Source organism: Podarcis melisellensis (assembly GCF_964234715.1).
Source record: "Podarcis melisellensis genome assembly, chromosome: 1".
NCBI classification, from domain to species: Eukaryota; Metazoa; Chordata; class Lepidosauria; order Squamata; family Lacertidae; genus Podarcis; species Podarcis melisellensis.
In genome coordinates, this window is record NC_138528.1 from 65,671,362 (window position 1) to 65,687,127 (window position 15,766).

General features: G+C 42.1%; 1 protein-coding gene across 1 annotated transcript; it reads left to right on the forward strand.

Moving 5' to 3' along the window:
• The first annotated feature begins 2,036 nt into the window (after positions 1 to 2,036).
• LOC309367529 (olfactomedin-like protein 1) lies at positions 2,037 to 15,187 on the forward strand. The gene is made up of 3 exons (XM_081906953.1): positions 2,037 to 2,425; positions 7,455 to 7,746; positions 12,969 to 15,187. The coding sequence occupies exons 1-3, from the start codon at positions 2,300 to 2,302 to the stop codon at positions 13,745 to 13,747; spliced, it is 1,197 nt and encodes a 398-aa protein (XP_081763079.1). The 5' UTR covers positions 2,037 to 2,299; the 3' UTR covers positions 13,748 to 15,187.
• Positions 15,188 to 15,766: the final 579 nt, after the last annotated feature.

Below are 15,766 nucleotides of genomic sequence, written 5' to 3' on the forward strand. Positions count from 1 at the left end.
GATGGCGATCCCGCACGGGCGTTCCTATTTGATGTATATGATAGGCCTCACCCACTTCCCTAAAATGCATTAGTTCTGGCAGGTGGGCCAGAAGTCAATGGTTATTCCCAATGCCTATGTCATACCTCTTACATCTGTAATCAGTAAGAGTTGTGGCCTGATTTGACCCTCAAAAGTAATGTGTCTTGACTTTACAAGATGGGGCAGCAGGTGGGGCAGCATTTGGGCATGCAATTAGCCTAACCCCGTCAAGGCCAGGTGCTGTACATCAGCTACCACTTGTTCATGCCCTTGCACACTGGATATGTCTGGATCAGACCACCACAATGCTTCCCTATGCATCTTATCTTTCCCATACATGTGCAATTGCTCCTGTCTGGATTGAGGGCAGCCCTGTAAGTCATTAAACTAAAACAAAATAAAATTGTGCTGAAAATGATACAGGACACGTCTGTGCCCAACCAAGCTGTAAAATTTTAGATATTATGGTGCAGAAAATAGTTTGAAAGAACAAAAATTGTTTTATACTTCTCAAAGGATGGAATATGGCCAAAGTAATATTCCATTATTTTGGGCTGCGTAAGAAGTAGAAGCAGTCAGTATTTGAAAGAGAAATCTTCTGAGGGATAGTTGTGAGTGCTGGCAAGTTGAAAATATGAGTGACACCAAAGCAGGGTTGGAAGACAAAGGAGAGAAAGGGGGGGGGAGAGAGAGAGAGACTTTTTCTTATGTTCCCAGCTACTACTATTGCTATTTCTCTCTGACTCCCCATTCTGCCCCTTTTTATAGTTGTATTTTTAAAACTGGGAGGGAGGGAGGAAGGTAGGTAGGTGGGGTTTTTATTTCCAATGGGTTTGTACAAATATTTACATTAAAGTACACTGTCGTAGCTTCCTGGCATCAGAATGTAGGCCCAAAGGCTACATTCTGAACGCTGTAACACATTTTTAAATGCATTTAATCAATAATACTCACATGCTAATACTTATGCCTCAGCGACCACAAAGAAATCACTTGTGCGATCTCTTTGCTGCTATCATCTCACACTTTCCAGTGTGACAAGTTTTTGAGGGTACAGACCCCCTATAACCTCTACGTTCAGTGAAGGGTTAGAATTTGAGCAAACTTCTACATTCAGGAATTTAGCAAGGACTAGAAATAATGCCAGTTAGCTTCCTCATGAGGCTAGCCTCAGAAAGGCTCACTGGAGGTGGTCACTGAAGAAACAGAAGGCTGGTAATGGCCTGGTTTGTTTGATAATGGTATGCCATCAGCAGAACATCAGACTCTCTGCAGGAAGAGGGACAGAACTCTATGAGCCCTGGCTGGGAAAAGCTGTACCAAGAGACTGGGGAGCATGGCTGGTTTCTGGACAACCTATGAAGCTATGAGGGGTGTGACCAGGACTTTTTTTCAGGGGGAACTCAAGGGAACTCAGTTCTGGCACCTCTCAGGCAGGTGCTATTGTCATTCTAAGAGAAAGAGGGAGGTGTTTATGGTGAGTTCCAGCACCTCTTTTTCTAGAAAAACAGTGCTGGGTGTGACAATAGACACATTTGGGGTACAATGCTCTGCACCCCTTCTGTTGAAGGCGTTAGGTTGTAAATATGTGTAAATAAGGCATATTTGGTAAGGACACTAGCCTCCATTGTGCCTCATTTTCCCTGGTTAAGTGTCAAGAAGCTAGAATCTCTCGCTACCTCCAGGCATAGATTGGGGTGGTAACATTAGGGCTGGCATATGTCCGGAATTTCCCTGACATACAGAAACAGTGTCCGGATATAGCCCAAAAACTTTGCCAGGAAAAAAACTTTTGTGTTCGCATTTTCACTCTTTTAAATATGGCAACCCTAGGTAACAGTATTTGTCTGACATTTTTCTTACCTCAAAAATTGCATGGTATTTTGTGGAGGGCGAGAGGGGAAGTGGCCTTGTTGCACAAGAGCATGAAATCCACTTGAATCATACCTATCAAAACAGTGACAGTCTGGAAGCAGCTGAAGAATAATAGCTTTGGCTCAATACTGCTAGCCTACATGCGCTGCACAGCTCAGTTTTGAACATCTGGACCCAATCAAAAGATCACGAGCTGGAAAGCACTCCTAGAAACAAACTTATGTAGCTTAGAGCTTTGCAGAACTTTATTGTGTTAATGAGAGACTGTGGGAGCTTAAACAGCCATTTTAAATCACACAGTTGTTAAGTTTTGTTTTTGCTTGCACACAGCACAGTGCTGGGCAGATATTAAAGGGAAGCCTCTAGCGTCAGTGTTTAGGGTGTTTGAAGGTTTAATGCAACAATGGCAGCCATACAGCTCAGATTCTTATTAGTTTCATTCTTTACAAGTATTGCGGGAGAAGCACAATATGTAATGCAAGATGCTGGATTGGTGCATTACATGGACCGCCGAATTCTCTCAATAGAGGTATGTGGCTATATCAGCGATATCTGAAAAATGATTTGATTTTCTGTGCAAAGTGGATGTGTGCTAGGGAAATAAATTGCTTTCCTTTTAAAATGAGCTCCTTTTTATAACTGTAGCTTTGATTATGCACAGTAAAGGTATAAGGAACAGCCCAAATGCAAGGTTGTTTATGAAACTTGTTCCTGTTGATTTTATTAGCAAGTAAACATGCACGCTTGGAATGGGTGCAATCCAGCTAGAGTTAAAACACTTTTAAGTTAGTTGATTTTTCAATGGAAAGCAAGCAAAGGTTTACAGTGTGCTGAACAAGGGCCGGATGGGATCTGGGATATTTTCACTCTTTGGGGGGGGGGGGAATCCATTTGACAGTGTATGAAATTTGAATGCCACAAGGAGCCACCTACTCTTCAAACAGGACTTCCAATATCTCAATTTCTGACCTTTACTACATAGGTGTTCTGGTTAAGCTAAAGAGATTCATTGCATCCATTTTCACAATGCTAAGAGGGCAAATGAAAACTCCTGGATCTTGAAAACACACTTTTTTACTCTAGCAGTTGGGTCCCCAACATGATCACTGTGGGCACCATGGTACCCTCATACGCCTCCTTGTTGACAAAGGTTGGGAACTCCTCCTGTAGCATTATGAATCATATGCATTCAGTCAATGTAACAAGCAGTGCTATTTTTCTAGAAAAAGAGGTGCCGGAATTCACCATGAATACCTCCCTTGTTCTCTTAGAAAGGCAATGCCAGCCACCTAAGAGGTGCTGGAACTGAGTTTCAGCGAGTTCTTGCTGAAAGAAAGCTCTGGTAACAAGCTTTAAGAAGTTATAATTGTTTCAACACTGCATGTGGGTTAGTAGAACAGGAGTTCGCTGTTAACTATGTATTGTACTAATTAGCAATGCAATTCTATATGTGGGTAATAATAATAATAATAATAATAATAATAATAATAATAACAACATCCACTGGGGCTTACTCCCATGTAAGTGTGCCTAGGATTGCAGTTCTATGTATACTTGCCTAGGAGTAAGCCACCCAAAAAAATCAATGCTTGCTTTAAAAATCAATGCCTGCTGTTCTCTTTCCCATTATGAGTGAGAAAGTTTGAAATTTTGAGGTGATGTTGACATTTCTTGAGAAAAGGTGCAGGCTAGCTATTGTGCACAAGAAGGACCCATATTTTACTTGGCAGGAGTCCATTAACTTTCACAAATCCTCGACATGAAGGTTTTTAGCATCGTTTCATCTTCAGGCCAGCCAGGTCAATAGCACCTTAGGAATGCTTCAACAACAACAAAGCTGGCAGCTCTGCACCACCTCTTCTCAAAGGGCTTACAATCTGAGGTAGATGGGCACAGCAAAGGGAGCAAAGTCAGGAAATGGCAGTGATTAATGGAGATAAGTTAGAGGACAGACAAGTAAGAGGCAGTGAAGAAGCAAGCAGGGTGAAGCCAAGATTATGCCTGATTACTACAGCTGTCACTTGATACGGCTGAATAACTGCTATAATCAATCATTGTGTGATCAATTGTCATGGCTTGCTGCCTATTATCTCCTCAGACAGTCACACCAAGATTAGAACCAGGCTGGAAGCTGATAGCTATAGAGATGTCCTGCCTCACAGAGCCAGGGGTTTATAATACTCACCTCAAATAAGAAGTGAGAATTACAACCCCTTAATTCTTCCCTCTCTCAGATTTCAATCCAATCTGATGAAGAATTCCACTGCTCCCTGCCCCCAGGTCTACCCATTTGAGCCAGTCCTCAAACCTGCATCCTCCCACCCCCTTTCACTTCTAACCACTTACCAGGCTGTGGATATTACTCCAAGAAAGGAGGTCTCTCCCACCCACATATTTCTCATGCCTGGGACACCAAACAGAAATATGTTTTCCCAAGAGTTAATGATATCCAGTAGTTCTGGATGGGGAGGACACCTAGAACATGCCCCCCAGATCTGAGGTTCCCCGTCCCTGATTTATAGGGTAGGAGTGGTGGGTGGCAGAGTGTGTTTCTGATCTTGCTTCTTCCATGAATTTGCAGTTACTCCAGTCATTTGTGATGTTACTCATTTGAGTCAAATATGCAAGCTCACGTATTTGCAATCTCCATACAGTACTTCTGTTTTTCAAGACAGGCAGGTAGGAAAAAAGGGTCTTTGCCTTCCCTTCTCTCACACAATAGCTCCAGTCAAAGAAGGGGAAAGAAAGAAGGGGAAACTGGCTTTGGAGGAGCTGCAAAGCTGGAGTTCTGAGTAACTGTACTCAGCGACTCTTTTCTTTGGCTCCATCCCCTCCAGCTGTGCAACATCTGGATCAGCAGGGGCCTCACTGGTGTCTTCCGCCAGCACAGCTACTATTTTTGAAGCCTCCTGGAAAAAAAATCAGTATTAGTATGTGAAAAAGCTATGTGTTTGAGGCAAACTCGGTGTTTGGGATTGATGGAACCCTGGAGGCAGAAAGAATATATTTGTGCTGATGTATATTTGAATAGGGAAAATCCATAACGAACAGGAAAAGTGCATTTATACACCCAAAAGTCCGCCATAGTTGCCAGCAGTGATACTGCTGTTTTCTGGACAAAATAGAGGCTGAACTTTTTAGAATATTCTTTTATGAGGGAAAAAAATAAGAATTACAATTCTGTGAAAGAATTAGGTGGGCTGTGTTTTTTTCATTGGGCATACATGTTGCTTATATAAGAATACAGTTTTCTACCTCTTTTCTCATTCAGTACATTTACCTTGTACCAAAACAACACTCCTAAAATGTCCAGTTTCCAACTGTTCCACAGTGCATGCCTAGACATGTCTACTCAGAAGTAAATTCCACTGTTTGTAATGGAGCTTACTCCCAGGTAAGTGTGTATTGGATTGCACACCCAGCTCCTTTAAAAAAATGTTTCTGTCCTTTTGAGCCTCATTGTGCTTCCACTTAGGACCAAACTGGCCAGTGTTACCTCACATAGTTGTTTCTTGTTTAGTAACCATTACAGCAGGACTGAGCCATCAGGAACATGGTGGCAGGGAATGAATTTAAAACTTTGTCCCTGCTATGGTCCCAATCAGAATTACAGCCTGCCATTTGCAATGGGAAGGTCTTGTTGAGGAAACAGGTTTTAAGGCAGCCATGTGAACTCACCCTCAGTCTGCCAGGATTCACGTAGAAAACAGTGCTGGTGGCGTGAGAGATAAGATGCCAGAGCCTGACCTCTGGGAATTCTGACTTGAGACGTGCCCTTCCACCACCACCCTCCAAGGGCCATACTGCGTGCTTCAATGCTAAAATTAATTTTAGAAAAATCTCTTTTTAAGCCAGAAGAGAAATGGAATGCTGAGCAAAGCAAACAAGAGGAACAATAAAGTAATGGAATGCAGCTTACCAAATCAAGGAAGTTGTTTTTGGTGGTTTCACCGGTGACCTCATAAAAGAACATGAACTTTAGAGTACTTTCTCAGTGGGGTTCTCCTAACAAGCCTCCTGCAGATTTCCTGGTGGAGAGGGTGGGAATATGACCTCACCCCACTTTTCTGCATTATTCCCAGATATAAATTTATACTGTGTCCCTTCTCAGCCTTCCTTATTCCTAGGGGCATCTCTGCATGTGTTTTTAACATATCAGAGTGTTGTTTTCCATATGAGCAAGCCCACAATTGAGGACACGGGTGGCGCTGTGGTCTAAACTACAGAGCCTAGGGCTTGCTGATCAGAAGGTCGGCGGTTTGAATCCCCGTGATGGGTGAGCTCCCGTTGTTCAGTCCCAGCTCCTGCCCACCTAGCAGTTTGAAAGCATGTCAAAGTGCAAGTAGATTAATAGGTACCACTCTGGCGGGTAGGTAAATGGTGTTTCCGTGTGCTGCTCTGGTTTGCCAGAAGCGACTTAGTCATGCTGGTCACATGACCCGGGAGTTGTCTGCGGACAAATGCCGGCTCCCTCGGCCTATAGAGCGAGATGAGCATGCAACCCCAGAGTCATCCGCAACTGGACCTAACGGTCAAGGGTACCTTTACCTTTAAGCCCATGATTGACCCAGGACTCAGCTATACAGCTGTAAATATAACGTTTTGTGTTTTAAGTGCATTATACGAATGTGACACTAGATGGTGCAGATGAGCTTGCGGCTAATTCCATATATATTTTAAAACATTTTATTTAAAAAAGTACTTTCACAGTGTTTTTTATATCTGTGTAGATCCACTTCCACTGTCTCATCTTCCCCCCTGGTAAAGGACTGCATGTACTGTATCCGTTACTCTCCACTGCATTCAAAATACAATGTGTGGCATGGGTGTTCTATGCAAAGGCTCAATTCACCTGCTTTCTCCTCTTTTTCTAGAAAAATAGCACAGGTTATGTGCATGGTAGGGGGAAAATGCAAGTGCCTGTTCTGTCTAGGAAAGTAGATCATTGCTGTCTCCATAAGCTTAGGAACCAGCTCTAAATATGGAGCAGGCCATCTATAAGGGACTGGATAATTAAAATCTGGAATACTGTTTATATGGTAAAGCTAATAAATATGGTGAGAATCAGAGAAAGCAGACAACTTGATGACCTCTTTCTAGAAAAACTACATCTCTTCATAAACTATTGCTGTAAATAAGATTCAAGACCATGTAAATCTGTATTACTCAGAATTTGGCTTATTTTTGAATTATTATTTTTTTTTGGCTTTTGTTCTTTGTTCTGGTGGTTGTTGTTGTCTTTGCTTTGCTTTTGTAAGATTTAGAATTTGCATTTTTTAAAGAAAAATTTGAAAACAGATTGCAACATTACAAAGAAAGCTTTTCAGATAGAAAAAACGAATAAGGAACTTGGCACCATGCATAGGGATTCATTCTCAGAGTTTGATCCCAATAATTTCTGGCAACAGACATTCAGTAACATGTCGCAGAAACAGGAGACATAGTTAATTCGTCTGAAATGGAGAAAAGCAATGTTATTTTAAATGTAGAGCCTATTTGGGAAAACCATTAAACTAGTTCTCTGTCTATAAATGCCCCTGTCTGTGTTCTCACTAAAGAACAGGTTAAACAAATGCAATCAAGATATTGCAGATTACGTCCAGGAATTCCGAGAGTTTTCCAAGAGGATGATGTCGCGCCTGGAAGGACTCAACGTTTTGAAGACAGATCTTAAAAATGATGTTGACCATTTGCTAACAAGAGTGGAAAGAGCACAAAGGGAAATTGACTATTTTGAATCGGCAAAGGAGTCCCCCGACACCTGCGTGGAAGTCGACGAGGACCTTGTGGAGCAGCAATTAATGGAACAAGAGGAGTCGAAACAGAAAGTCAAGCTCATGCTCAATGCAAGTAAGAACAGTTTAGCTACAGGGTTTTATAATTATCCTTTTAGGCCAGGGATAGTGAACCTGTGACTCTCCAGATGTTGTTGGACTCCAGTTTCCATCAGCCCTGGGCAGATTGGGCAATGGTCAAGGAGGATGGGATTTGTAGCCCAACAACCTCTGGGAGGGCTATAGGTACCACATGCCCGCTTTAGTCAATGTATCAGTATTTCAGCTCAGTTCTCATGGTGTGAATCTTTCAGTGTATACATACAGTATCCTGCTGAATTGAAAGCAGATCAGCCTGATGAAAACATCATGGTAACACACCAATTCACATCCAGGTTTGCAGGATCAAACCATGAAATAGAAGAGTAAGAATTTGTGTTTCATGGTTTTATGTTGCCAAACAGAGATGGAGTTGCTGGACTCCAGTTCCCATCATTATTGACCATTGGCCGTGCTGTCTGGGACTCATGGAAGTCAGAGTCGAACAACATCTGGAGGACAACAGGTCCCCCTGTTCTGCTTTAACATCAACATAATTGGCACAGGACAGTATGCATCTAAATAATTGTGCAGGTGAACTTTCCACCTTTCCTCTCCCCTGATGTGCCCCCACCACCCCCAGATCTACTGTGGATGGTTGGGTCAATCGCCAGAACAGATTTGGGTGAAGGCAGAGAGGGGGAGAACATTCTGTTGCACAAGAATAAATCCTTGAGATGATGGATCATTCCCATTAGTATTACTCTGAATACAACCCACATATATAAACAGGGAGGGATTGTAAAGAGATGGAGATGGCTTCCATCTGCAAATGATCCCCCCCCCCCAAATGTGTATCATTATTTCCTGCTGTTCAGTGTCAAGATCACACAAGAACGTGAGTAATTTACAGCACCATTTTATACCAGGCTACCCAGAAGTATGTCCCAATGGGTTCCATAGGACTTGTTCCCAAGTATTTGTTTATAGGCTTGCACGGTTAGCTGTAAACCACAATAAATAAATACAGAAGTTAAGAGGAGCACATCAAGATTTAGTGAAAGTCTTTATTCCTTCTCAAATCACCCCAGAGGAATGTTTCTGGGTTCTGAAATACTGAAATATAATCCATATACCTTGGACTTCTTCACAATTTTCAGTTTGGGGTGATCAGTCGTTGTACTGGTTATTAGATTCAAGCATGGCATGCACACCAAATAACAATAATTTGTAATTTGAGTTTCAAAAGCAATGAGTACTTAGTCCTAGGAGGACAATATTATTGCTCTTTTTTCTTTTTCTTCATTGCATGATTGCACACAAACACACACAAGAATATTGTTGAACCTCCTGTTCATATACTTGTTACATTACTTTTATAGTACAGGAAAACATACAAAAATGGGGGCATTATAAGAAGATTGCCCTTGGGAAATTACTTATCACTAAGCTAGGGAAGAAAAATGACTTGTTCTTCCACAACGTGCTTTCGGATATTCACATAAGCATTACAAGCTATGCAAGCCCTTTGCTGCTCCGTGAATATCCCTTTCTAGACAGTTAATGCACAAAACACTCAAAAACTACTTTCTATATTATCTATATATCTAACCCAAGGTCATAGTGGAGGTCTTCCACCTTTGGCTAATCCGCCTAAAAATCTGTTGCGATTTTCTTGCAGCAGACGTTGCTGAAATGTGGGCAATCTGTCTCAATCTAATTTAATTTTTGCTGCAATAACTATTCTTTGTTCAGCCTATGCCTAATTGTCACCGTTTTGACATGGTCTATAAATTTATATTTTCAATCCAGGAGACTTTTGGTTTGCTACCTTTCCTTTTTTCAGTTATTGGATTGGATTCAGACTAAAGATAGTTGACCCTAGCTCTCCTTTAAATCAATGGGACAAATCAGTAATGACTGGATTTCCATTTGATTTTAGTGGGAACCACACCTGTCCCCAACTTTTAGGAATGTGGGACAGATGTGGGAGGTACTTTGCAAGCACAAAAGAATCATTTCCTTGTCATTGGTTTTAATGCAGGCTGGCTGTTATATGGAGCACTATCTATTGTGAATGTTTCCAGTGCAAGGCTGACCCAACTGGAGTTGTGGGAAAAATGTTCTGGGCCTCTTGGACATCACTGATCTTCATTTCAGTGGCTAGAAGTACTGTTTGTCCTTCTTTCAAAGGAAGCACAAAAGTCTCATTTTAGTCTGAGATGATTCAGGGCTGCCCACTGCTGAAAGCCTTTCAGAGCCATGAGTTATCCCCCAACTGTATACATAAGCAATAGCTATGGGCATCCAAGACTACAAATTCCCCCAAAGGGAATGGAAATATATCCACTTGTTTCAATTAATTTGGAGTAGGCTCCCGAAGAGGAAAGTGATATTACTACAGAGATAGTTTGATAAGCCTGTTCTGTAATGTTTTCTGCTGCAGCTTCCTACCTAAAGGGCTTGTTTACTCTGTTTGGCTGCAAATGCTGTCTTATTAAAAGACATTCTTTAGAGTCCAAACAGTGTCTCTTTTCACTCCGTATTGCCTTGGGCAGGCAGAAGATAATGCTTGGGTCCTGGATTGTGCCCCAGAAAGAGCTGTGCAGCCTCCTACTTCAGATTTACAGTGGTACCCTGGTTCTCAAACTTACTCCATTCCGGAAATCCGTTCCAAAACCAAGGTGTGCTTTCCCATAGAAAGTAATGCAAAACGGATTAATCTGTTCCCAACTTTAAAAAAAAACCCCTAAAACAGCAATTTAACATGAATTTTACTATCTAATGAGACCACTGATCCATAAAATGAAAGCAATAATCAATGTATTGTACTACAAAATAAATAAGACAGTACTGCAGATGAGGGGGGATTTTTTTCTTTTCTTACCTGCACTGATGATAGTCATTATTTGGATCAGGGGGCTTTTATCCATTTCCACATTCACACAATCAGTAGCTTAACTGGGTTCCACAGTCACAAAAACAAAAACAAATTAACTGAAAAAGACACAAAAACAAAAAGGCAAAATAAATAGCAAAAGCAAAAGCACCAAACTTAATCCGTTCCGTTTGACTTCCGAAATGTTCGAAAACCAAGGTACAGCTTCTGATTGGCGCAGACACCCAGGAAACAATAGCCGACAACCACATCAGATGTTTGGCTTCCAAAAAACATTAGAAAACTGGAACACTTACTTCTGGGTTTTTGGCATTTGTGAACCAAGGTACCACTGTAGCTGGGGAGGGTTGCCCTCATGACGAAGTATACAGGACTTCTTCAGGAATGTTCCAATATCGGGACAGAACTGAGTGCTGGTTCAAATCAGTTTTTCTTAGCCCTCATCAGAGGCCGCTGTTTGGGTAGAGAAAGTATGCAGGGGGACATACTAACCCCCCAGCATTTCAGAACCAAGGTTTTTCATCATGTGAGGAGCCTCCGTGAGAATAGGAGGCTCCCTGTTTTAGACTTTTGTCCTTCTTTAACTTAGAAGGTGATCAGAACAGCAATGGGGGGGGGTGAAGTTAGTGCCCTTGCCCGTGCCCAACCCCATGTTTACCTTCCCTTACCTGCAATGCCTGAAGATGTCTCATGTGGTGTTTTGGTAATTATACTGTGGTGAATGTATGAGTGTTGCTGAATGTATGCTTGGCTGGCTTTTGCACGCAGAAGCTTCCAGACTCAGCTTATAGTGTCTCCAGTTTTGTTTTCATTTCTTTTAAAAAGGAAATCAGGTAGCAGAACTCCTGCCAGGAGAATAACTCCCAGTCTAAGTAGATAATGGCCTGCCTGCCTCATGTGGCTTTCCTCTCTGCTAGTCTAAATGCAAACAAACCAATGTACCAAAAGAGTATTGTGGCTCATGGGGATTCTATTAACAAAAACAGGTGGAACGCCAGCATGAGGAGAGACCAAAAGTTACTTCAGAATAACCCAAAAGTTAATTTCTCTTTCATCTAAAACTAGAGCAAAGTCTGGTGCATGTGGACTATCCATAACAAACCATATCTGTCTTTTGGACTTAAAATGGTTCTTTTTCAATTACTCTAAACATGGGGGAAGCAGCTGCCTGATTTCTGAGGACAGGTATAATTTCAAGGAAAAGAGATGCAGATGTTAAGAACATCTGCTCAGCAAGTAGTTGAATGGGAAAACCATGCTGAAGAATGGGGAAGAGTGAAGAGCTCCACCCTAGTCCCTGTAGTGACTGCTACATCCTCTTCCACAGACTTTGTTTGCTGCTAAATTGATTTGACAATTAGGAAGTCCAGGTGGTACTCGGTGAAATTGACTTTGGTTTGGGGGTATCCAGTTGCTGATCTCTGATGTATCCAATACCAGCCACTCCTGTCCCTAAAATTCATCGAGGGCAAGGAGTTTTGCTCATGGTTCCTGCTAGGATTCACTCTGTGGAGATTACAGGGCCTTTTTAATAGTGGCACCCCACCTTTGGAAGATTCTCCCCTGGAACCATGTTTGTCTCTTTGCCTGTTTATATTTAGATGTCAGTCAGGGGTGCCAACTTGAATGAAATATTGTGGGGGCCCAGGTAAGCCCCACCCCACGTAATCACGACATGGTGCACACACACAATTTGAATGGCAATGCCCAACAATCTTGCAGGAGCCCGGCCCCCTCAAATATTTTATTGTGGGGGCTGAAGCCCACATGGCCCCATGGAGTTGGCTCCTGTGATGTCAGTTAAAGACATATGTGAGTACCCAGGCTTTTATAAATCAAGGCTACTTGTTTTGATGCCCAACAGCTGGAAATGGTTATTGCATTTTAATGGTTATGATATTGTACAGATATTTATGGCTGTTTGCATTAGTTTTATTTATTGGATGTATTTTGTTGCTCTGCTTTATCACCCTGGGATCCTTTGGGAGGGAGGGCAATTCAGAAATCAAATAAATAAGCAAGCAACTGGCTGTGAAGAAACAGGAGACAAAAACAGCACAATACACCATAGAATACATCATATCTGCAGATGCTTTTCTGGAAATCTGCTAAGGCAATTCTGGCTTGGGGTGTATCAGATGGGATAGAGATAGATCAATTTAGATAATCTATTCACTGTTCCATTTCGTTGTTTTCTTTGACAGAATGTAGACCAATTGTGACGTGTGATGGTACAGGAAACAATTTACACTTTCCTGAATTATGCTGGATGGGGAAAATATTCAAATGCTAAAGCAGAGAACTTACGGCATATGTGTTGATGCTTCTTTTTGTATTTACCTCCCCCCACCCTTTCAAAGGTTGTAACCACATGATTGCAAGCTTCAAATCCCTGAAGATTGTAAAGAAGTCTGGAGACACACAGGGCTCATGGCTGAAGGACCCCATGAAGAACCCCCAAAAGATCTATTTCTTAACGGGGGTAAAGAACAAAATTGTAATGGAGTTTGCAAATATCCGGGCTTTTACTGAAAGCGGTGAGAAACAGTCAGCTCGCAGAGTTAACCTGCCTTTTCCCTGGCAAGGGACAGGCCATGTTATATATGATGGTTTTCTGTTTTATCACAAATTTGGCTCCTTAAATGAGATAATTAAGTTTGACATTCAGAAAAGAAATGTAACTGGCCGGCTGCTTCTGTCAGGAGCAGGAGACACCTTCGCCTACGATCTTCTTCCTTCCACTAAGATAGACCTAGCTGTGGATGAACTGGGATTGTGGGCAATCCACACAGAGCCAGATCCTGGTAGAAAGCTGGTCATTTCTAAAATCAACTATGACACCATGGCCGTGGAATATACCTGGGACACATTCTGCAAAAGCCAGAATGCCGAAGCAGCTTTTATGATGTGTGGTGCCCTGTACGTAGTGTACAATTCACCAGGGGGAGGTACGTCTCGCATCGAGTGCATTTATGACACCTTAGACGCCATCAATCCTTATGAAATCCTGACGCTTCCTTTCCCCAGACGCCAGACAAGTCACTCCATGGTGCATTATTACCCCAAAGAAAAGCAACTCTTTGCCTGGGATAATGGATCCCAGGTCATTTACAAGCTCCTGACAAAGCTAAAAAATTAATAAAAGCAACAACATAAAAATCTTCTCCATACTAAATAACTTGCCAGTGTAAATATGGTAATGAATTTACAAGTACTAGTGACTGAGAGGTTATTTTTTTCTGCTTGCCCACAGTTTACACTTATTTTTACACTTTATTTTGCCTTTAAAGAAGAAGAAGATTTTTCACCCCTTTCCCCTAGATTGGTGCAGTGCTCTGGAAAGGCCTTTCCCTTCCTTGCAAACAGAGCCAAATTTATGAGGCAGCAACCTGAATTTGGTGGCAGATTGGGAGGGAGGTGGCAAATCAACAGGTTAGGGTGCTCTGAGGAAGTGAGAGAAAGAGAAGGCGATACTGGTTGGTATCCCCCTCTCCTGATAAGAACTTGCATGAAAGTGCCCCCCAACTTTTCTCACAGGCTCATATAAGATCAGTATAAACAGTTAGACCTGGTGAGCATTTAAGGTCCCCATCCCTAATTTGCAGGTTGCCATCTGATTAGATTTCACTTTGATTCTGATTTGATTTTAGGATGTATTTTAATTGATCATTTGATTTTATGGTAATATGTTATATATTTAATGTTAGCCGCTCTGAGCCCGGTTTTGGCTGGGGAGGGCGGGGTATAAATAAAAATTATTATTATTATTTGTGAAAGAGACAAGCATGTGAAAGAGACAAGCATGGCCTGGGCACAAGGGAAAATAGTACATAGTTACTGTTGTTTTGCTGCAGCCACACAACATTATACAGACTGGTTGCTTTCAGTCCCCCTTCTCTCCCAGCTATCTTTCTCTATCCTTTCCTGCTCATTTTCCTCCCAGCTCTGTTCCCACCCAGAACTTCTCTTTCCCTGGAGTAAACATGGAGTCCCATTCAGTGTGGAATAATGGCTTGTTACTTGTAGGTCTGATTAGCACCTGGGAGACTAGGGTTCAAATCCCCACTCAGTCGTGTAGCTCACTGGGTGACCTTGGACCAGACACTCATTCCCAGCCTAACCTGCCTCACAGGGTTGTTGTGTGAGGATAAAGTGGGGAGGAGGAGAACTATGTCCTCCACTCTGGAACGCCTAGGAGAAAAGGTGGCATATATAGGCAATAAAACAAAATAAATAAAGCCACACAATAGATATAGCACACTTTTAAAGCACAAGACTGCCCCAGAGAACTGTAGTTGCTTACAGGTGCAGGGAATCGGCTCTGTGAATGGTAAACTCTGGTTCCCAGGGTTCTTTGGAGAAGGCCATGTGCTTTAAATGTATTGTTTGGATATGACCAGGAATGCCATTGTTGTTCTACTTTAACAGCAAAATGACTTGCGGTACCACAGCAAACAGATGGTCAGCGGGGGGGGTGGGGGTGGAGAGGTGACTCCATAACTGCAGCACCAGGTACTTCAGATCAGGTTTCCCACTGTAAACATGCAATAGGTTACAAGTTCCCTCTTGACAGCAGTCTCCTGCAGCATGTTTGAGTGTGAGAGTTGCCCTCTCACTAGACTGGGACCTAGGTATGAAATTCTGACTGCTCTTGTAGCGCCTTTTAATTCTGATACATTTTAATGCAGCACAGTGAGTAACTCTACATTCCACCATGTAGACGCATGCTATCTATATAATGTCATAGCAAACGGTGAACTTGTTTGTACTGTAGAGGATATATTTTTTAAAATGTAAAATAAAAATTTATATATTGGCACCCTTGGCTCTTGATATTTAAGATGGTCAGAATTACAGGTTATTAGCCAGAGCAAATAATGGAGTTGGGGGACAAAAATGAGCTGCTGTGACGGAGCCAGTCTCAACTGAAGCTCATCACCTGGAAGGCAAGCTATAATTCAATACAGAGCAGGGATATTTAGAAAACTGGTAGAATGATTAGGGAAGTGGCGTTTTAGTACAAGACTCAATCCAGTTGGTCGGTGTTAAATATCTGCTCCTGTGAAATGTTTGCAATGTGAATCATCGTAGGACACTTGAAAAGTCAATCAGAAATAGTAGGGCTCTTGAGAATTTATAATAAACAAGAGGGGCTTGT

What these genes read in the sequence shown, in the direction of transcription:
- LOC309367529 (XM_081906953.1), top strand. Translation starts at nt 2,300, where the DNA reads ATGGCAGCCATACAGCTCAGATTCTTATTAGTTTCATTCTTTACAAGT. An exon ending in GCCGAATTCTCTCAATAGAG is followed by an intron (nt 2,426 to 7,454) that starts GTATGTGGCTAT and finishes TTCTCACTAAAG; the next exon opens with AACAGGTTAAACAAATGCAA. An exon ending in CAAGCTCATGCTCAATGCAA is followed by an intron (nt 7,747 to 12,968) that starts GTAAGAACAGTT and finishes ACCCTTTCAAAG; the next exon opens with GTTGTAACCACATGATTGCA.